At 41.8% G+C, this 20,012-nt stretch overlaps 1 protein-coding gene across 1 annotated transcript in view; it reads left to right on the top strand.

Moving 5' to 3' along the window:
* The window catches only part of RTN1 (reticulon 1), a 280,203-nt gene that overhangs the window by 120,216 nt on the left and 139,975 nt on the right, over window positions 1-20,012 (top strand). Inside the window, exon 2 of the mRNA XM_054447579.2 lies at window positions 2,043-2,816. Coding sequence (XP_054303554.2) covers window positions 2,043-2,816 — 774 coding nt within the window. The remainder of the gene's footprint in view (window positions 1-2,042; window positions 2,817-20,012) is intronic.

The raw sequence follows: 20,012 nt of genomic DNA, 5'->3' as shown, positions 1-20,012 counted from the left end.
TATACAGTATTTAAGAAGGAGATAAGCGATATGGGAAAAAGAAAAATCAGAGAAGGGTAGCGGAGAATAGGATTGCTAGGAGTGGGGAGGGGAAGGCAAGTTGCAATTTGAGATGGAGGGTTAGGATCATTTTTCTTAAGATGGCGACATTTGAGCAAAGACTTGGGGGTGAGAGAATTAGGTATATAGGTATCTAGGAGAAGAGAGTTCCAAGAAAAGGAAACAGCTAGTGCAAAGGTGCTGAGGCAGGAAAGTGCTAGAACGGTGAAGAGGTTTTGTGCTTTTCTACTGCCTAAAAAAAAAAAAAAAAGCTCACAGACTGACTTAACCAGGGCAAAGGGCATTAGGGGAGGTTTCTTGGCTTCCAGGTTACTTGGGTGTGAAACCTGGTTCTACCACTTACTGCCTGTAAGATCTTAGGTGAGTTATTTAACCCCTTTGTTTCTCGGTTTCCTCATCTGTAAAATGAGACTAACAATATTGCCAACCTTCTAGGATTGCTTTGATTATGAAATGAGTCGATATTAATGAAAAGTTTAGAACAATGCCTGACACATAGCAAGCACTCGCATGTTAGCTATTGACTTGTTACTGCCACTGTTTTGATTACTTTTATATGAGTTGTTGCTCTAGTCTATTCTTCAGGTGTGTCTTAAGACCTTTGATATTGTACATGCTGTGTGTGTTTGTGTATATGTGTGTGTGTAATGTGTTTGTATGTAGATGTAGAGAGTGTGGGACTTAATTTATACAATTGTAAAAATTAGATTAAAAATCCCACTGCTTAGCATATAGTGACGCCTCAATAAATGTTGGTTGTCATACCTTCTGGTAGAATTTTACAGCAAAGTAAAACAGTGGAGGGTTTTCGTTTTATGCTCACTATTTTTTTTTTTTTTTTTTTTTTTTTTTTGAGATGGAGTTTTGCTCTTGCTGCCCAGGCTGGAGTGCAATGGCGTGATCTCAGCTTACCACAACCTCCTCCTCCTGGGTTCAAGCGATTCTCCTGCCTCAGCCTCCCGAGTAGCTGAGATTACAGGCATGCGCCAACACGCCCGGCTAATTTTGTATTTTTAGTAGAGACGGAGTTTCTCCATGTTGTCAGGCTGGTCTACGAACTCCCGACCTCAGGAGATCCGCCTGCCTTGGCCTCCCAAAGTGCTGGGATTACAGGCGTGAGCCACTGCACCTGGCCTATGCCCACTATTAATGAATATTTTGGCTGGTATATTAGTAGAATTAGAGCCGGGTGAAAATATTCTATAGACTCAAACTTGGAAACCTGTCTTACCCTTAGCACCACCAGTGGAAAGAAGGAATTCCCAGTGGGTCACTTTGAATATCACTGGATGGCAATGAATGGGCAGTAGGGGAGTAAAAGAGGAGGGAAACAAAACAAGGGGGAAAACTGAAGAAATAAACAGGGAAGCACACCATTAGGGTGATATGACATTGGAATGAGGCCCAAAGCTAGGAGGTCCTTTCTCTGAGGACCTGACCTTAAAAAAGAGACTGGATGGATCAGGAGTCCATGAATGAAAGGGCTGGACAAGTGGGTCCTTTGAGGTTCCTCCCAGCTATTGAATCTCCAAGAACAGCTCCTGTACCCAGTCAGCTATCCTATTGTTGCAGTTACAATCCTGAGGTAGCCTAATTTCCACCTCTACTTAAAGAGCTGTTAATACTTTAGATACAAAGAGGGTTCCTTTTTAATAATACTAAGATCAAGTCACTGTGTGTTGAGGTGGTAGATGTTGAAAATAAATTTCCTAGTCTTACAGGATCTGTCCCCAACTTATCTGGTCCTGGCAGTTTATGTGAGCCTCTGGGGTCTGTTACTAGAAAAATACCAGAAGTATGGACTATCGGGGAGATGAGGAAATTTAACATGCTGGTGCTCTGAGGGAGCTCTGAGGGAACTCCGAGGACTTAAGGAGAAAGGATGTCATGTCTTCACCAGGCAGGGGTGGGTGGTGGGTTAGACAGGAGAGAGAGCTGACGCCAAGCACCCACTCACTGTCTGCTGCTGCTTTGATTCATAGGTGTGGCAGGTGTTTCCAGTGCCATGGACCACACCTTCTCAACAACATCAAAAGATGGGGAAGGATCGTGTTACACATCTCTCATTTCTGACATCCGCTATCCACCTCAGGAGGATTCTACATATTTCACTGGAATTCTTCAGAAGGAAAATGGCCACGTCACCATTTCAGAGAGCCCTGAGGAGCTGGGTACACCCGGCCCCTCCTTACCAGATGTGCCTGGGATAGAGTCTCGTGGCTTATTTAGTTCTGATTCTGGAATAGAGATGACTCCTGCAGAGTCCACCGAAGTGAACAAGATCTTAGCAGACCCTCTGGACCAGATGAAAGCAGAGGCCTATAAATACATTGACATAACCAGACCCGAGGAGGTGAAGTACCAAGAACAACATCACCCCGAGTTGGAAGATAAAGACTTGGACTTTAAGAATAAGGACACTGACATCTCAATTAAACCTGAAGGAGTCTGTGAACCTGACAAACCAGCTCCTGTGGAGGGAAAAATCATCAAGGACCATTTATTGGAAGAATCCACATTTGCTCCATACATAGATGATCTCTCTGAAGAACAGCGCAGGGCTCCTCAGATCACCACCCCTGTCAAAATCACACTGACGGAAATAGAACCTTCTGTTGAAACCACTACCCAAGAGAAGACCCCTGAGAAGCAAGATATATGTCTAAAGCCGAGTCCTGACACAGTCCCCACTGTCACTGTCTCGGAGCCTGAAGATGACAGCCCAGGATCTATCACCCCTCCATCTTCTGGAACAGGTAAATGCCCTGTTATTGCTTGACTTAGGAAAACCCAGCATATGGAAATCTCAATCCCTAAAACAAATATTAAGGAATGACAATTTTCATTCAACATACTTTACTATCTGGGCCCCTTAAATTTCATTTAGTTTAACTAATTTAATTAATAGTCAAGGTTTTCAATTTGTTGGTGATTGTACAATGGTTGCAACCTGGAATTTCTCTTAAAGTCCTGTCAGGTTTTCTTTGTAAAATATTTTTTTTCTTTATTTGAGGGAAGATGTTAGGATGACATACTGGAAACATTAAAATCCTCATGTAGCCCTACTGTCCAGAGCAGAGAATTCAGTACTGCCTGCTTCTCAGTTAGCTTTCGGCTAGGATCTGGGTTGTCTTAGTCTGTTTTGTGTTGCTTATAACAGAATACCTGACACAGGGTAATGTAAAAGAAACAAAATTTATTTCTTAACAGTTCTGAAAGCTGGGAAGTCCAAGGTCAAAGGGGCACATCTGGTAAAAGCTTTCTGGCTTGCTAGTGGGGACTCTCTGAAGGGTCCCAAGTGGGTGCAGGGTATAACATGGTGAGGGGACTGAGCATGCTAACATGCTATGCTCAAGTCTCTCTTCTTCTTTTTATAAAGCTGCAAGTCACATTTCCATGATAATCCATTAATCCGTTAACTCTTTAATCCATTAATCCATGAGTGGGATAATCCACTCATGAAGGCAGAACCTTCATAGTTCAATAGTTCGTAGTCCATAGCCTCTCAAAGGCTCCACCTCTTAATACTGCCACATTGGGTATTAAGTTTAAACATGAGTTTTGGAAGGGACATTCAAACTATAGCACAGGTCTCTTGGAGATATTATGAGAAGAGCACACTGGCTGTTCTCTCTAGACTGCCTGAAGCACCTTGGCCGGGGCATTTAACATTCCTGTCCCTAACTCTAAGTCTGTACACTTAAAGGGAAGGAAAAGGTGGACTTCTGGATCTTTTAGGGATGGCACAGACAGGAAGAGGAAACCTAAACAAAGCAAACTCCTCCCTTCCCCTTTCAATCTCAACACTGTCATTTTATATCTCTAGTTTATTGAAGCTCTGCATATAATTTTATTTTTGAAACCAAAAGCTGTACTTCATCAAAATTTTTCAAGTTGAGACTTCATTAGGCCATGGTCTTTTTTAACTTGAACGTTCTCCTTCTGTGACTCAAGGCAGAATATTAAACAGCACTCATGCGTATTCTCTCAAACACAAAGCGGGCCTCTTATACCCCTGGCTAAAGGCCAAAGAGGCGGCAGGAAACTCCTCACCCCACCCTGTGCTGCTCTCTTCTCTCCAGCCTTTGCATCTCCACCTCTCTCAAATGTCCATGAGGCATCAAGACGAAGAGGACAGTGAGAGGTCCTCAAACCTTCCCCTGCTCCTGGTGACTGGCATTCTACCACATCCCAAAGAGCTTTGGTATGCACCTCAGGTGAAAGAGCTTCTAGTAAACTCTGAAAATGGAACCAAAGCCTGTAGAGGAGGAGCGATTGCTCTAAACCCTGATGGTATAGTACAAATCCAAGTGTTGGAATAGAACAGAATTAATGAAAGTTCCTCCTATCTTCTTTCCCTATAGATTTTAGCATTAATTCCTTCTCCCCAAAGTTCCTTCAGACTCATTCAACCGTAAAACTCCAAGCGTCTTAAAGATTCACTGCGCCAAGTCCCTGATTTTCAAATTCACTCATTCACTCAACAAACACTTTCTACATACTTTCTTTTGGTTGAGTACTCTATGAGGCACAACTGATGGGAAATTAACGAAAAATAAAAAATAAACAAAAACCAGTCCCTGCCTCCAGGGGGCCAGACGACCAAGGAAGCAGTCCCAATCCAGTGTGCTTGGTGTCCTGAGAAAGGGAAATGTACGGTGCTGAGGAGCCCTGGAGTCCAGCAGCTCCCCAGGTGAACTGAGACCACAGGTGACTCTCAGAGGAACAGGGGGAAACAAAGAGGTGAAGGGAAGGGTGCCCTTCCAGTCTGAGGAGCTGCATGGACCTGGAGTTGTGAGGGCCCAGTGAACTTCACTTAAGATGTAAATTGAGATTTGGGTAGTAATGACAAATCAGAAAACCAAGGCTCCAGGTGGATTAGATATGACTTGCCCCTGCCTAAAACATGAGGTCAGAACATATCCGAGTTTCCAAGCTTCCTTGTACTCTTTCTGGCAATGTATAGTAAAACTCTTTTATTATTTCCTGCCATAAAGATACTTGATGTTCTGAAGATGTAAGTTAATATAGTCAAACTGTGTTTTACAGAGCTCCCGGGTTGTCCAGTAGTCAGTCCACAAGAACTTCAGCCATTCCTCAGGAATAGTGAAATGCCCTAGCATGTATAGGTCTACTTACACGGCACATACTTCGTGTAAAAATTACAGTTTGCAAAGACTTGACAAAGGGTCCATTAATTTTTAGGGAATTTCCATTTTTAAGTAGCCATGGCCCAATTGGGTTCTGGAGAAGGTTCAAGAGAAAACAAAGGCAGATCTGGCTCACATGATATTGGAGTTTTATGATGTTGGGTTGCCCACTTGACAGTATGGGGTTAGGACAATGGTTGTCTCTGCAGCTGCAATCAAATAAACATTCTAAGCAGGGCATATTCAGGAAAGAGAAAATGGCCCATTACACATTCTTTCCTATGTTCAGCTCCTCTCTCCATATACATCCCACATCAAAATACCAGAGTCATATGACAACAGATAAGAATGAAATTAACAGAAAGAATCAGCTTCTCATTGAAGCCTTTATCCCTGCCCTTTTTATCCTGCGAGGTTTCTGACCCGCTTCCCATCTTCTTGTGACCTCTGACACCATGTGACACTGTGCCCATAGACAGTAGAGGATATGGACTTTATTACATCTGTTGAGTCTTGGGTCACTCTGCCATTTCCAGTGACAACAGATAAAACAAAAATTGAGAATTGCACATAATTGTACATAGAAACTGAGGAAAAAGAAAGCATGTTAAGCAAAAAAGAGTTCAGTTTATCATTGTTTAATAAATAAGGAAATCATCAAATCTGGAGAATAACTGAAGAGAAATTCTAATTTGGGTTAGTTTTAGCCACAGATGCTGATGTTTAAGCAAGGTGTCTAATATATTTATATTTCTCCCAATTCCAATGGATTATTCCATTTTGTAATGTTCTCCAACATACTTACCTATTTTCACTAAATAATATACACTGAGGTGGAGAGGCGAGAATTCTTACAGCTGAAATACTGGAAGTCTCTTTTAAGCCAAGATCAGTCATGAAAAAAGTGAAGCAATTTAGGAAAACATAATAAATGCCCTGATGCACCAGACACTGACCAGGAGCACCACGTTGTTTCTGACACAAACACCAAGAGGGATATTATGATGGTTCTGGGTGTTATGTGAGCTATTAGCCTCAAAAAGGACAATAATCAGGAAGTCATCCTTAAAACACCCCAGTTTCCCTCAAGAAGAAATGAGCAATTGAAAGTAAATCAACTTAAATTTGAAAACTACCATTGCTATTTCCTTGCATTGATGGGATCTATGATTCTCCTACCCATTTTTAAAATTCATTATTTTGTTCAAAAAATATTTAGAGTGACTTCTATACATCAGACATGCACTGGCCACTGAGACATTGTAGTAAATAAGATGTACAAGGTCCCTGCCCTTGCAGAGCTTACCTGCTAGTCAGAGGAAACAGGCAATAAAAAACAAACCCATAAATAAACAGTGTAATTTCATAGTGTGAGCACTAGAAAGAGTGATAGAGGGTTGGGTGTGAGGGGGCCAAGGACTGCCCCTCTGAGGAGATGACACATGAACTGAAATCTGAATGAGCAGAAGGAGCCCACAGTTCAGAGAGAGGCTAGGAAGGACCTCAGGTGTGGGGGAATAGCAAATGCACAGGGCCTGAGTCTGTATTATATGAGAACTGAAAGGGTGTTGATGACATAGGGGAGGAAGAGGGAAGTGGGGCAGAGAACACCATTGGACAGATAGGCAGGGCCGAGATCGTGGGGAAGGAGTTTGGATTTTGTTCCAAATGTAATTGGAAGCCATTGGAGGGTTTTAAGCTGAGAAGTGACATAATTTATTCATTCATCTATTTATTTAACAAATATGTGTTGACCATTTACTCCACGTCAGGCATTGTTCCATTACTGCCAGGACTCAAGAGTGAGTGGTGCCTCACAAGAAAATCCTGGCTTCATGGAGCTTACAATCTAGTTGAGAAGACATACACACAAATAACCAAATATATAATATAATATCAGGTAGTTATAATGGTTATGAAGAAAAATACAGCAAGGCAAAGTGTAAGAGAGTGGTGGCGGTGGGGGTGAGGAGAGGCTTCTTCGAGGTAACAGCTTGAGCAGAGACTGAATGGAGTGAGGGAGCCAGTCATGTAGCTATCTGAGGAAGTGAGGCCAGGCTGAGGGGCCTCCCAGTGCAAAGGCCCTGAGCTGGGAATCTCTTCTCTGTTCCAGGAGCAGCTGGAAGGCCGGCTTGGCTGGAGTAGGGGGAAGGAAGGGAAGCGTGGCAGGATCAGACTTGGGTTTTCAATTGATCCTTCCTGATGCTGTGTGGAGAATGAGCCAGGAACAAAGGGAGTCCTAATAGCAGCGTCCTTCACTGTTGGACACTGGTGTCTGCAACTTACTAAAATAGCCTGTGTTCACCTTTCCTTTTATCCCTCTCAATTATATCATCACAATTATCAGCAGCAGCAAACACATCACCCTGGGGTGCCTTTCTTATCTCTCAATTTTCCTATTTTATCTGATGATTTTAGGTGACTGTTTCTAGCTTTGCAGTGTCAGTCTTGATACATAATAACCAGTATCTTAGAGGGCCTTTGAAATTGTTGAAATTTTAAGCAAAGATATGGAAACTTCTGTTTTGTTCTAAAATTTTCCCTGATTATTCCTAGCATTTTGTTAAAGTTTTAGTTTCCCTTAAGAACATAGGGCAGTATCTATAGGAGCTACGAGTCCCTTTTGACTCATGGTAAGGGTGGATTATTTTTAAGGTAGCACCTTCACTTGCTCAAGATGGAACTCCTCAGACCCTTTTCTCCCCCACCCTGCAGCTGTCTGGAATCATCCTTACTCTTGAGTAAATAAAGCAAGACCCTGGGCCTTCTTTTTCTGAATGCACTAACATAGTAGTTTTCAACTGGAGGTAGAACTGCCAGATGAAACACAAATATTTCTTAGGGCATACCTATACTAAAAAAAATTTCATTGTTTTGCTGAGAGTCAAATGTAACTGAGTGTCCTGTATTTTTATTTCCTAAATCTGCCAGCCCTAACTGGAGGTGACTGTTAGAATCACACATAGAGTTACATCCAGACCTACTTCTACTAAGGCAGAATTTCTGAGGGCAGTTTTGAGCTACACACTTGAATAAGAGCCACTGTTGTAAAAATTTGAGCTGGCTCTCACATGAGTGCTATTTATTGCGTACCTCCTGTGTGCCAGGCACTGTGCTGGGTGCAAGGATATGATAATGAACAAACACAACTTGGCTGTACTTTGCTCCCAAGGCGCTTTCAGTCTGGGGTCAGGGAGAGTGGGAAAGGGTGAAAGGGCAAAGATTAATTAAATCATCACACAAGCAAATACAAGGCTGCCTAGGGGCTCCCAGTTGTGCAGAATGAGTGGGCACCAGCCTGTCTCCCGAACAACGCAGCCTCAGGCCAGCTGGCACAAGGGTGAGCTACTCTGCCATGTGGCCTCCCAGGAATATTGTGCAAGCAGGAGTTTCCTCAGTCCTAGCAGTTTGGGTGGTTAGACAGAGGCCTCTGCATGTGAAATCGGAAGGATGTGTGCCTCAGAAAGGGAAGAACCATCCAAGATAAGAATTTTCTTCCCTGTCCCATCAAACAAGCTCATTGTTCCCCTGTTCATTTTATTCACTCAGGCTCACCATTTCTGAGTAGCTTTTGAAACCCCTCTTTTTCTCACTCACCACATGAATCAGACCCCAAGTCAATGATTTCTCTCTTCTCTGCTTTTCTCCTCTTTCTATTCTATGGCACCACAACTCACACCCTACCTCCAGTTCAGTTGTCATAATTCAACAATTGCACTATCCTGTTAATGGGTTATACTCCTTCTACTTCCCTCCCTCCCCATTTTTTTTTTTTTTTTTTTTTGAGACAGCGTCTTGCTCTGTTGCCCGGGCTGGAGTGCAGTGGCATGATCTCGGCTCACTGCAACCTCAGCCTCCCGGGTTCAAGCGATTCCCATGCCTCAGCCTCCTGAGTAGCTGGGATTACATGTGCCCGCCACCACGCCCTGCTAATTTTTGTATTTTTAGTAGAGACGGGGTTTCGCCATCTGGCCAGGCTGGTCTCCCCGAACGCCTGGCCTCAGGTGATCTGCCCGCCTCGGCATCCCAAAGTGCTGGGATTACAGGCGTGAGCCACTGCACCTGGCCTTCCCTCCCTTTTAAGCTCATCCTAACCCTTCCAGGATCCACTAATGCCTGCCTGATAAAAGACTGACTTTTTTTTTCCTTTTAAGCTCAGGGGTACATGTGCAGGATGTGCAGGTTTTTATAGGTAAACATGTACCATGGTGTTTTGCTGCACAGATCATTCTATCACCTAGGAGTTAAGCCCAGCACCCATTAGCTCTTCTTTCTGGTGCTCTCCCTCCTCCCCCTTCACCCTCCGACAGGCCCCAGTGTGTGTTGCTACCCCTCAATATGTCCATGTGTTCTTATCATTCAATTCCCATTCATAAGTGAGAACATGTGGTATTTGGTTTTCTGTTCCTGCATTAGTTTGCTAAGGATAATGGCCTCCAGCTCCATCCATGTCCCTGCAAAGAACATGATCCTGTTCCTTTTTATGGATGCATAGTATTCCATGGTGTATGTACCACATTTTCTTTAGCCAGTCTATCATTGATGAGCATTTGGGTTGGCTCCATGTCTTTACTATTGTAAATAGTGCTGCAATAAACATACGTGTGCCTGTATCTTTATGATAGGATGATTCCTATTCCTTTGGGTATATACCCAGTAATGGGATTGCTGGGTCAAATTGTATTTCTGCCTCTAGGTCTTTGAGGAATCGCCACACTGTTTTCCACAATGGTTGAACTAATTTATACTTCCACTAACAGTGTAAAAGCATTTCTTTTTCTCCACAACGTTGCCAGCATTTGTTGTTTTTTGACTTTTTGGTAATAGCCATTCTGACTTTTGTAAGATTGTACCTCATTGTAGTTTTGATTTACATTTATCTAATTATAAGTGCTGCTGAGCTTTTATTCATGTTTGTTGTCTGCATGTATATCTTCTTTTGAGAAGTGTCTGTCCATGTCCTTTGTTCAATTTTTAATGAGGTTGTTTATTTTTTTTCTTGCAAATTGTTTAAGTTCTTTGTAGATGCTGGATATTAGACCTTTGTCAGATGCATAGATTGCAAATATTTCCTCCCATTCTGTTCTGTTCAGTCTGATGATAGTTTCTTTTGCTGTGCAGAAGCTTTTAGTTAATTAGATCCCATTTGTTAGTTTGAGCTTTTGTTGCAATTGCTGTTGGTGTCTTTGTAATGAAATCTTTGCCCATGCCTATGTCCTGAATGGTATTGCCTAGATTTTCTTCTAGGGTTTTTATAGTTTTGGGTTTTACATTTAAGTCTTTAATCCATCTTGAGTTGATTTTTGTACATGTGTAAGGAAGGGGTCCAGTTTCAATTTTCTGTATATTGCTAGCCAGTTATCCCAGCACCATTTATTACCTAGGGAATTATTTCCCCATTGCTTGTTTTTGTAAGGTTAGTCAAAGATCAGATGGTTGTAGGTATGTGGTCTTATTACTGGGTTCTCTATGCTGGTCCATTGGTCTATGTGTCTGTTCTTGTACCAGTACCATGCTGTTTTGGTTACTGTAGCCTTGTAGTATAGTTTGAAGTCAAGTAGCATAATGCCTCCAGCTTTGTTCTTTGTCTTAGGATTGTCTTGGCTATTCTGGCTCTCTTTTGGTTCCAAATGAACTTTAAAATAGTTTTTTCTAATTCTGTGAGGAATGTCAATGGTAGTTTAATGGGAATAATGTTGAATCTGTAAGTTGTTTTGGGGAGTATGGCCATTTTCATGATATTGATTCTTCATATCCATGAGCATGGAATGTTTTTCCATTTCTTTGTGTCATCTCTGATTTCTTTGGGCAGTTGCTTGTAGTTCCCCTTGAAGAGGTCCTTCACGTCCCTTGTTAGCTGTATTCCTAGGTATTTTATTCTTTTTGTGGCAATTGTGAGTGGGAATTCATTCATGATTTGGCTCTCTGCTTGCCTGTTGTTGCTGTATAGGAATGCTAGCAATTTTTGCACATTGATTTTATATCCTGAGACTTTGCTGAAGTTGCTTATCAGCTTAAGAAGCTATTGGATTGAGAAAATGGGATTTTCTAGATATAGGATCATGTCATCTGCAAACAAAGATAGTTGGGTTTCCTCGCTTCCTATTTGAAAACAATTTATTTCTTTCTCTTGCCTGATTGCCCTGGCCAGAACTTTCAATACTGTGTTGAATAGGAGTGGTGAGAGAGGGCATCCTTGTCTTGTGCTGCTTTTTAATAGGAATGCTTCTAGCTTTTGCCTATTTAGTATGATATTGGCAGTGGGCTTGTCATATATGGCTCTTATTATTTTGAGGTATGTTCCTTCAAAACCCAGTTTATTGACAGTTTACTATAAAGGAATGTTGAATTTTATTGAAGACCTTTTCTGCACCTATTGAGATAATCATGTGGTTTTGTCTTTAGATCACTAAGCAGTTATGTGATTAATCACATGTTTTGATTTGCATATGTTGAACTAAAGTTGTAAACCTACTTGATTGTGGTGGATAAGCTTTTTGATGTGCTGCTGGATTCAGTTTGCCAGTATTTTATTGAGAATTATTGCATCAGTGTTCATCAACAATATTGGCCTGAAGTTTTATTTTTTTGTTGTATCTTTTCCAGGTTTTGGTATCAGGATGCTGCTGGCCTCATAGAATGAGTTAGGGAGGAGTCCCTCCTTTTCAACTTTTCTGGAATAGTTTCAATAGAAATGGTACCAGCTCTTCTTTATACCTCTGGTAGAATTCAGCTGTAAATGTCCCTGGTCCTTGGCTTTTGTTTGGTTGGTAGGCTATTTATTGTTGTCTCAATTTCAGAACTTGTTATTGGTCTATTTAGGGATTCAGTTTCTTCCTGGTTCAGTCTTTGCAGGGTGTATGTCTCCAGGAATTTATCCATTTCTTCTAGATTTTCTAGTTTATGAGCATAGAGGTGTTTATAGTATTCTATGATCATTGTTTGTATTTCTGTGGGGTCAGTGGTGATATCTCGCTTATCATTTCTGATTGTGTTTATTTGATTCTTCTCTTTTCTTCTGTATTAGTCTAGCTAATGGTTGATTTTTAAATTTTTTTTTTAAAAAAAACAGCTCCTAGATTTGTTTATTTTAAAAGGGTTTTTCATGTCTCTGTCTCCTTCAGTTCATCTTTGTTTTTGTCTTCTGCTAGCTTTGGGGTTTGTTTGCTCTTGGTTCTCTAGTTCTTTTAGTTGTGATGTTAGGTTGTTAACTTAGGATCTTTCTAGCTTTTTAATGTGGGCATTTAATGCTATAAATTTCCCTCTTAACACTGCTTTAGCTACATCCTAGAGATTTTGGTATGTTGTCTCTTTGCTCTCATTAGTTTCAAAGAACTGCTTGATTTCTGCCTTAATTTTATTATTTACCCAAGAGATTCTGGAGCATGCTGTTTAGTTTCCATGTAGTTGTGTGGTTTTGAGTGAATTTCTTAATCTTGAGTTCTAATTTGATTGTGCTGTGGTCTGAGAGACTGTTTGTTATTATTTCATGTCTAATATTGTCAGTGGAGTGTTAAAGTCTCCCACTGTTATTGTGTGGGAGTCTAAATCTCTTTGAAGGTCTCTAAGAACTTGCTTTATGAATCTGGGTGCCCACGTGTTGTGTGCATATGTATTTAGGATAGTTAGCTCTTCTTGTTGAATTGAATCCTTTACCATTATGTAATGTCTTTCTTTATCTTTTTTGATATTTGTTGGTTTAAAATCTGTTTTGTCAGAAACTAGGAGTGCAACCCCTGCTTTATTCTGTTTTCCATTTGCTTGGTAAATTTTCCTGCATCCCTTTATTTTGAGCCTATATGTGTCTTTGCATGTGAGATGGGTCTCTTGAAGACAGCATACCAATGGGTCTTGGTTCTTTATTCAGCTTGCCACTTTGTGTCTTTTAATTGGGGCATTTAGCCCATTTACATTTAAGGTTAGTATTATTATGTGTGGGTTTGATTCTGTCATCACGACGCTAGCTGGTCATTTTTCTGACTTGTTTATGTGGTTGCTTCATAGTGTCACTGGTCTGTATACTTCAGTGTGTTTTTGTAGTGGCTGGTAATGGTTTTTCCTTTCCATATTCAGTGTTTCCTTCAGGAACTCTGGCAAGGCAGGCCTGGTGATAACTAATTCCCTCAGCATTCGCTTGTCTGAAATGGATCTTATTTCTCCTTCACTTATGAAGCTTAGTTTGGCTGGATATGAAATTCTGGATTGGAAATTCTTTTCTTTAGAAGTGTTGAATATTGGCCCCCAATCTCTTCTAGCTTATAGGGTTTCTGCTGAGAGGTCCACTGTTTGTCTGATGGGCTTCCCTTTATAGGTGTCCTGGCCTTTCTCTGTGGCTGCCCTTAACATTTTTTCTTTCATTTTGACCCTGGAGAATTTGATGATTATGTGTCTTGGGGATGATCTTTTCATTGATTATCTTGCTGGGGTTCTCTGCATTTCTTGAATTTGAGTGTTGGCCTGTCTTACTAGGTTGGGGAAGTTTTCCTGGATAATATTCTGAAGTATGTTTTCCAACTTGGTTGCATTCTCCCCATCTCTTTCAGGTACCCCAATTAGCTGTAGATTCAGTCTCTTTACATAATTCTATATTTCTCAGAGGTTTTGTTCATTCTTTTTCATTCTTTTGTCTCTATTCTTAGCTGTCTGTCTTATTTCAGAAAGATACTCTTCAAGGTCTGAGATTCTTTTCTCTGCTTGGTCTATTTTGCTATTAATACTCATGATTACATTGTGAAGTTCTTGTAGTGTGTTTTTCAGCTCTAGCTGGTTGGTTATGTTCCTGTCTAAACTGGCTATTTTGGCTGTCACCTCCTGTATTGTTTTATCATGATTATTTGCTTGTTTGTCAATGGTTACCACATGCTCCTTTAGTTCAGTAAAGGTGTTTATTACCCACCTTCTGAAGCCTACTTCTGTCATTTCAGCTGTCCCAGCCTCAGCCCAGTTCTGAGCCCTTGCCGGGAAGGTTTGCAGTCATTTAAAGGAAAAGGAGCACTCTAGCTTTTTGAGTTTTCAGGGTTTTTGCATTGATTCTTTCTCATTTTTGTGGGCTTATCTACCTTCGATCTTTGAGGTTGCTGATTTTTGGATGGGGTTTTTATGGGTTTGTTATTGTTTTTGTTGTTGTTTTTTGTTTGTTCTTCTTTTAACAATTTGTCCACTCTGCTGTAGGGCTGCTGCAGTTTTTTGGGGGTCCACTCCAGACCCTAGTTGCCTTGGTTTTTCCCATACCTGGAGGCATCAGCAGTGAAAGTTGGGAAACAGCAAAGATGGCAGCCTGCCTCTTCCTCTGGAAGCTCCATCCCAGGGGAGTGCTGACCTGTTGCCAGCCCGAATGTGCCTGTAGGTGGTGGCTGGAGACCCTGGTTGGGAGGTCTCACCCAGTCAGGAGGAAGGGGATCAAGGACACACTTAAAGAAGCAGTCTGGCTGCTTTTTGGTAGGGCAGCTGTGCTGTGTTGGAGATCCCTTCAGCCCCCAGTTGGTTTGGGCTTTCCAAGCCCCACAGGCTAGACCAGCTGAGAAGCCTGAATGGCCAAAGTGGCAGCCTGTCCTGTCCCTCAGGCATTTCACCCAGGGAGAATATGAGCAGGGGTGGCCAGAGGCCCCAGCTGGGAGGACCCCCCTTCAAGGAGGAGTGGATTGGGGTCCCACTTAAAGAAGCAGTCTGGCCATGCCTCAACAAAATAGCTGTGTCATGGTGAGGAACCGCCTCTGCTCCTGTCAGCCTGGACTCTCCAAAGTCCACAGGCTAGAATGCCAGCCCAGATGGGAGCCCTCCCCTCCTCTGAGCACTCCATCCCAGGGAGAGATCAGAGCTCTGTCCCTAATATGTGCCGGCAGATGTGGCTGGAGGGGCCAGCTGGGAGGTCTCGCCTAGTGCGGAGGAATGGATGGGAGCCCTGCTTAAAGAAGCAGTCTGGCCAGGCACGGTGGCTCATGCCTGTAATCCCAGCATTTGAGAGGCCAAAGTGGGTGGATCACTTGAGGTCAGGACTTCCAAGACCAGCATGGCCAACATGGTGAAACCCTGTCTGTACTAAAAATACAAAAATTAGCCAGGCATGGTAGGGCACCCCTGTAATCCCAGCTACTCTGGAGTCTGAAGCAGGAGAATTGCTTGAACCCGGGAGGCGGAGGTTACAGTGAGCAGGGATCGCACCACTACACTCCAGCCTGGGTGGCAGAGCAAGACTCTGTCTCAAAAGAAAGAAAGAAAGAAAAAAAAAAAGCAGTCTGACCACAATCTGGCAAAGCCCCTATGTTGTGCTACTGGGGGGACCCTTCCTTCACTGGACCATTTGGACTCTCCAAAGCCCGCAGGCTAGAGTGGCTGAGTTGACCAAACAGCAGAGATGGTGACCCCCACTCCCACTGGGGCTCCATCCAGTCTCAGGCGGGCTCTACCCTGTTGTTGGTGGCTGGCTGGAATTCCAAGCCAGTGGGCCTTATCTTGTGAGGTGCCATAGAAGTGGGGCCCACAAAACGACACTGCTCAGCTCCCTGGATTCTGCCCTTTTCCTAGGGGTATGTGCAGACCTCCCACCTTGCCTAAGTTGCAGGCACATTTGTTGGGGGATCCTGGGGCTGGAGTATGTAAAGCTTCTGGGTCTCTGTGCATGCCTGAACAGCTGCTCTGCTAAGACTCCACATAGTTCTGTGTGTCAGATCCAAGGCCCTGGTGGCCCTCATGAGGGGATCTCCTGTTCCGAGAGCTGCAAAGATCCATGGAAGAAGCCTGGTTTTCCAGGATCAAACAGTCACTCACTGCTTCCCTTGGCTGGAAGGCAGGGGGGTTCCCCTTGGCTTTGTGTCGCTCCTAGGAGGACTGTCACCCCGCCTGCTTTTCTTTATTCTCTGTGTGTTGTTTCCCCAATCAATCCCAGTGGGATAACCTGGATATTTTAATTGAAAGTACTGTATTCCTTTGTCCCTTTCGTTCCTCTCCATGAATGCCAGGGACTGCAGCTGATTCTATTCGGCCATCTTGGCCCCTCCATATACCTATTTCTTCAGGATTGACTTTTAAACTAGTTTTCAGGGCCTTCCATGACCAGGGGCCTGCTTCCATTTTCAGTTACATCAACCCTGCATCATTCCCAATAATACTCCAGTTAAACATTTGACTTTGTCCTTCTTTGAGCAGACCCCTTCCTTTTTCACCTCCATATCTTTGCTTTTGGAGTTCACTCTTGGACAATTCCTGCCTTTCAAAGTTCTATTTGTGTTCCAAGATGAATTCAAGTGCAGCTTCCTCAGTGACCTCCTCTAAGCTCCTCTAGAACATTGTACAACACAATTGCACCTAGCCCATTCTGTTTTGTTTTCTTTTTATTCTCTAGGAGAGGCAGGGAATACTGTGAGTCATAAGCACAGTAATGGGAATTGGGAGCTAGTGATGGTGGAAATGGGTAAAATCACCTTGAGATGGAGAGTGGAGTAAGAAGAGAGCCTAGGGAAGAACTCTGGGGAGACCAACATTTCATATCTGGGAAGAGGTGAGATCAGGAAAGCTAGGAGGAAAATCTGAAGAAAGTAGAGTTGCAGACACCAAAGGAGGAGTGGACAGTGGGTCAAATACTGTTGAGAAGACAAATAAGATGAGAACTCAAAAGCAATTGGGAAGTTGCCGGTGAACTGAGGCAAGCAGTAAGGGTACAATCCAGAGTGAAATGATGTAGTCACTAGAATTCAGTTAAATCCCAAAATCTTGGTGGCTTAACATAATAAAAGCATTACTTTTCACTTGTAATACAATCCAAGTTTAGATTCAAGGCCAAGCTTCCTTCTGTTTTTTTTAAACAGCTTTATTGAGATATAATCCATATACTATACAATTCATTTAAAGTGTACATTTCCATGGTTTTTAGTATATTCACAGAGTTGTGATCCATCACTGCAATAAATTTTAGAGCATTTTATTACCCCAAAAAGAAACCCTGCACCCCCTTTTCTCACCCTCCAAATCTCCCCACTCCCTATAACTACTAATCTACTTTCTTTCTCTATAAATTTACTTATTCTGGACATTTCATATGAATGGAATCACATAATATGTGGTCCTTCGTGACTGACTTATTTCACTGTTTTTAATATTTAGCCATGTTGTAACACAAATCAGTACTTCACTCCTTTTTATATCTAAATAATATTCCATTGTATGGATATATTACATTTTTATTTATTCATTTATCAGTTGATGGATATTAGATTGTTTCTACCTTTTCTGGCTATTACGAATAATGCTGTTATGAACATTCATGTACAAGTTTTTTGTGTGGACATATACTTTCATTTCTCTTGGGTAGATATCTAGGAGTGGAATTACTGGATCATATGATAACTCTGTGTTTAAATGTTTAAGGAGCTGCCAGACTTTTGTCCAAGACAGTTACAACATTTTTCATTCCCACCAGTAGTGCGTAAAGGTTCCAGTTTCTCTAAATCTTTGCCAGAACTTGTTTTTATCTGACTTTTTGATTATAACCATCCTAGTGGGTATGAAGTAGTATCCCACAGTAGTTTTGATTCACACTTCTCTGGTGAATAATGACGTTAGGCATATTTTCATGTGCATTTTGGCCATTTATAAATTGCCTTTGGAGAACTGTCTGTTGAAGTTCTTTGCCCATTTTTAATTGGCTTGCCTTTTATTATTGAGTCATAATAGTTTGTCATATATTCTAGATATGAGTCCCTTATCAGATATATGATTTGCAAATATTTTCTCCTGTTCTGTTGATTGTGCATTCGCTTTCTTTATGGTATTCTCTGAAGCATAAAAGCCCAGTTTATTAATTTTTCTTTTGTTGCTTCTGTTTTTGGTGTCATATCTGTGAAAAGATTTCTAATCCAAGGTCATGAAGATTTACTTCTATGTTTTCTTCTAGAGTTTTATGATTTTAGCTGTTATATTTAGGCTATTGACCCATTTGAAGGAAATTTTAAAATATGACATGAGGTAGGGGTTTAATTTCATTGTTTTGCTTGTGGTTATCCAGTTCACTTTTCCTCTTCTTCTCATGCTCCAAAATGTAACTTGCCACATCTCAGACTGCATCCCCCTTTTAAAAAGATGTAGCATGATATAGTATAAAACACATGAAATAGACATGCATTCAAATTCAGGTCAAATAATTTCTAACCATGTAGTTATATCATCTAGGGTCCTAGCAGGAAAAAAGTGACACACTCAAAGGTTGTGACTAAAGAGAGGTTAAAGAAGGGGCTATTTACAGAAGTGTAAAGATGGCCAAGAAAACTAACAAACGATGCCAAAGCCTTAACATTAGGGAGCTGTTACTACCCCTAGACCTAAAGACCAAGAGGAAGGAACAGCGTTCTTGAAGCCTGCTAAGAGCTGGAACTTCAGAAGCAGCAGGGAGTATAAATATCTCAACATCTCCTTCATCCCAGCCCTTGGGCTTCCTATTGGCTAAAAACAACCAGAAACGAGAGGGAAGGAATCCTGGGTATGCCTTCTATGTACGTCAGCCTCTCAGCACACGGGAGAGGGCAGAGAAAGAAAGGAATGGATCTAAGCAGGCAGAGAGAAAACCACTACAGTGACCTTGGACAAGTAGCTTAATCTATTGTCCCTAGACCCTAAGTTCCATATGTAAAAGTGCCTGACACCCAGCAGAGGATGCTGCTGCTACTAGCAGTGCTCTGGAGGTACAGAACATTTCTTAATTTACACCACTCCTTATCTTCTTTCTCTGTGCTCTAGTCAAGCACTCAGAAGTAAGCTGGTGAAACTTTTACACTTTTCCGCTGTCTGAAATCATATCAAACAACTATGTGTACAACTTATTAAGGAACTAAATCCTGTAAAAATAGAGTTGAGGATCATAAAATAAATTTTTAAAAACATGAATCTTATGAGAGATAGTGAAGTAGTTGTTAAGTTACTAAAAAAGGGGGGGAACCCATAGATCATATCCTTCCTCTGCTTAAAGCCCTCCAATATCTTCTCATCTCACTCAGAATAAAAACCCCATGAGATCCTACATGATCTGCCCCCACTCCCCGTGTCACTGATCTCTTATTTCCCAACTTATTCACTTTGCCCAGACATAATGGCCTGCCTATGATACCTGGGAATCAGTGCAGCTCCCACCTCTGAGCCTTTGCACTATCGGTTTCCTCTGCGTGGCGTGCTTTTCCTCTGGATATCTTCATGAGTCACTCTCTCACCTGCTTCAAGTGTTAAATGTAGGTTACTTTCTCAGTGAGGCCTACACGGACTCCCCTATTTAAAATTGCAAACTCATCTCCACCCTGACCCAGAACTTGTGTTTCCTTACCCTACTCTACTTTTTTCCATAACACTTAACATCTTCTAACATACTATATACTTTATTTATATACTATATATATTGTTTGTGTATCGTGTTCCCTTCACTAGAGTATAAGCAGAGACTTTGTTATCTGTTTCATTCACTAATATATCCCAAGTGTGTAGAAAAGGGCCTAACACATATTAGGTTCTCAATAAATAACAGATGAATGAATATGGATAAAGAATAAAATCAATTCTGATTCATAAATAATTAGGAAAATCTAAAATGTTTTTTCCATTTGGGGTTCTCCCACAGTCCTAAAGCCACAGATCCCTCAAAGCTTTGGATAAATGCAACTAGTTATTGCTAACAAAAGGACCAGATCCCACTAAGATATTCTAAAATAAAGCCCTTCTGTATGTCAAGGGAAAACGAAACTCTTGAACACTGTTGTCATGGTGATCCCAGGTCCTCTCATCTATGGGAGGGAAAGCTCAGCAAGATTGCCAGTGTAGCCTTTA

This window comes from Pongo pygmaeus, chromosome 15, assembly GCF_028885625.2.
Source record: "Pongo pygmaeus isolate AG05252 chromosome 15, NHGRI_mPonPyg2-v2.0_pri, whole genome shotgun sequence".
In the NCBI taxonomy this organism is placed as follows: Eukaryota; Metazoa; Chordata; class Mammalia; order Primates; family Hominidae; genus Pongo; species Pongo pygmaeus.
The sequence above is the reverse complement of the archived record's forward strand: the minus strand, read 5'-3'. Positions and strand labels throughout refer to the sequence as shown.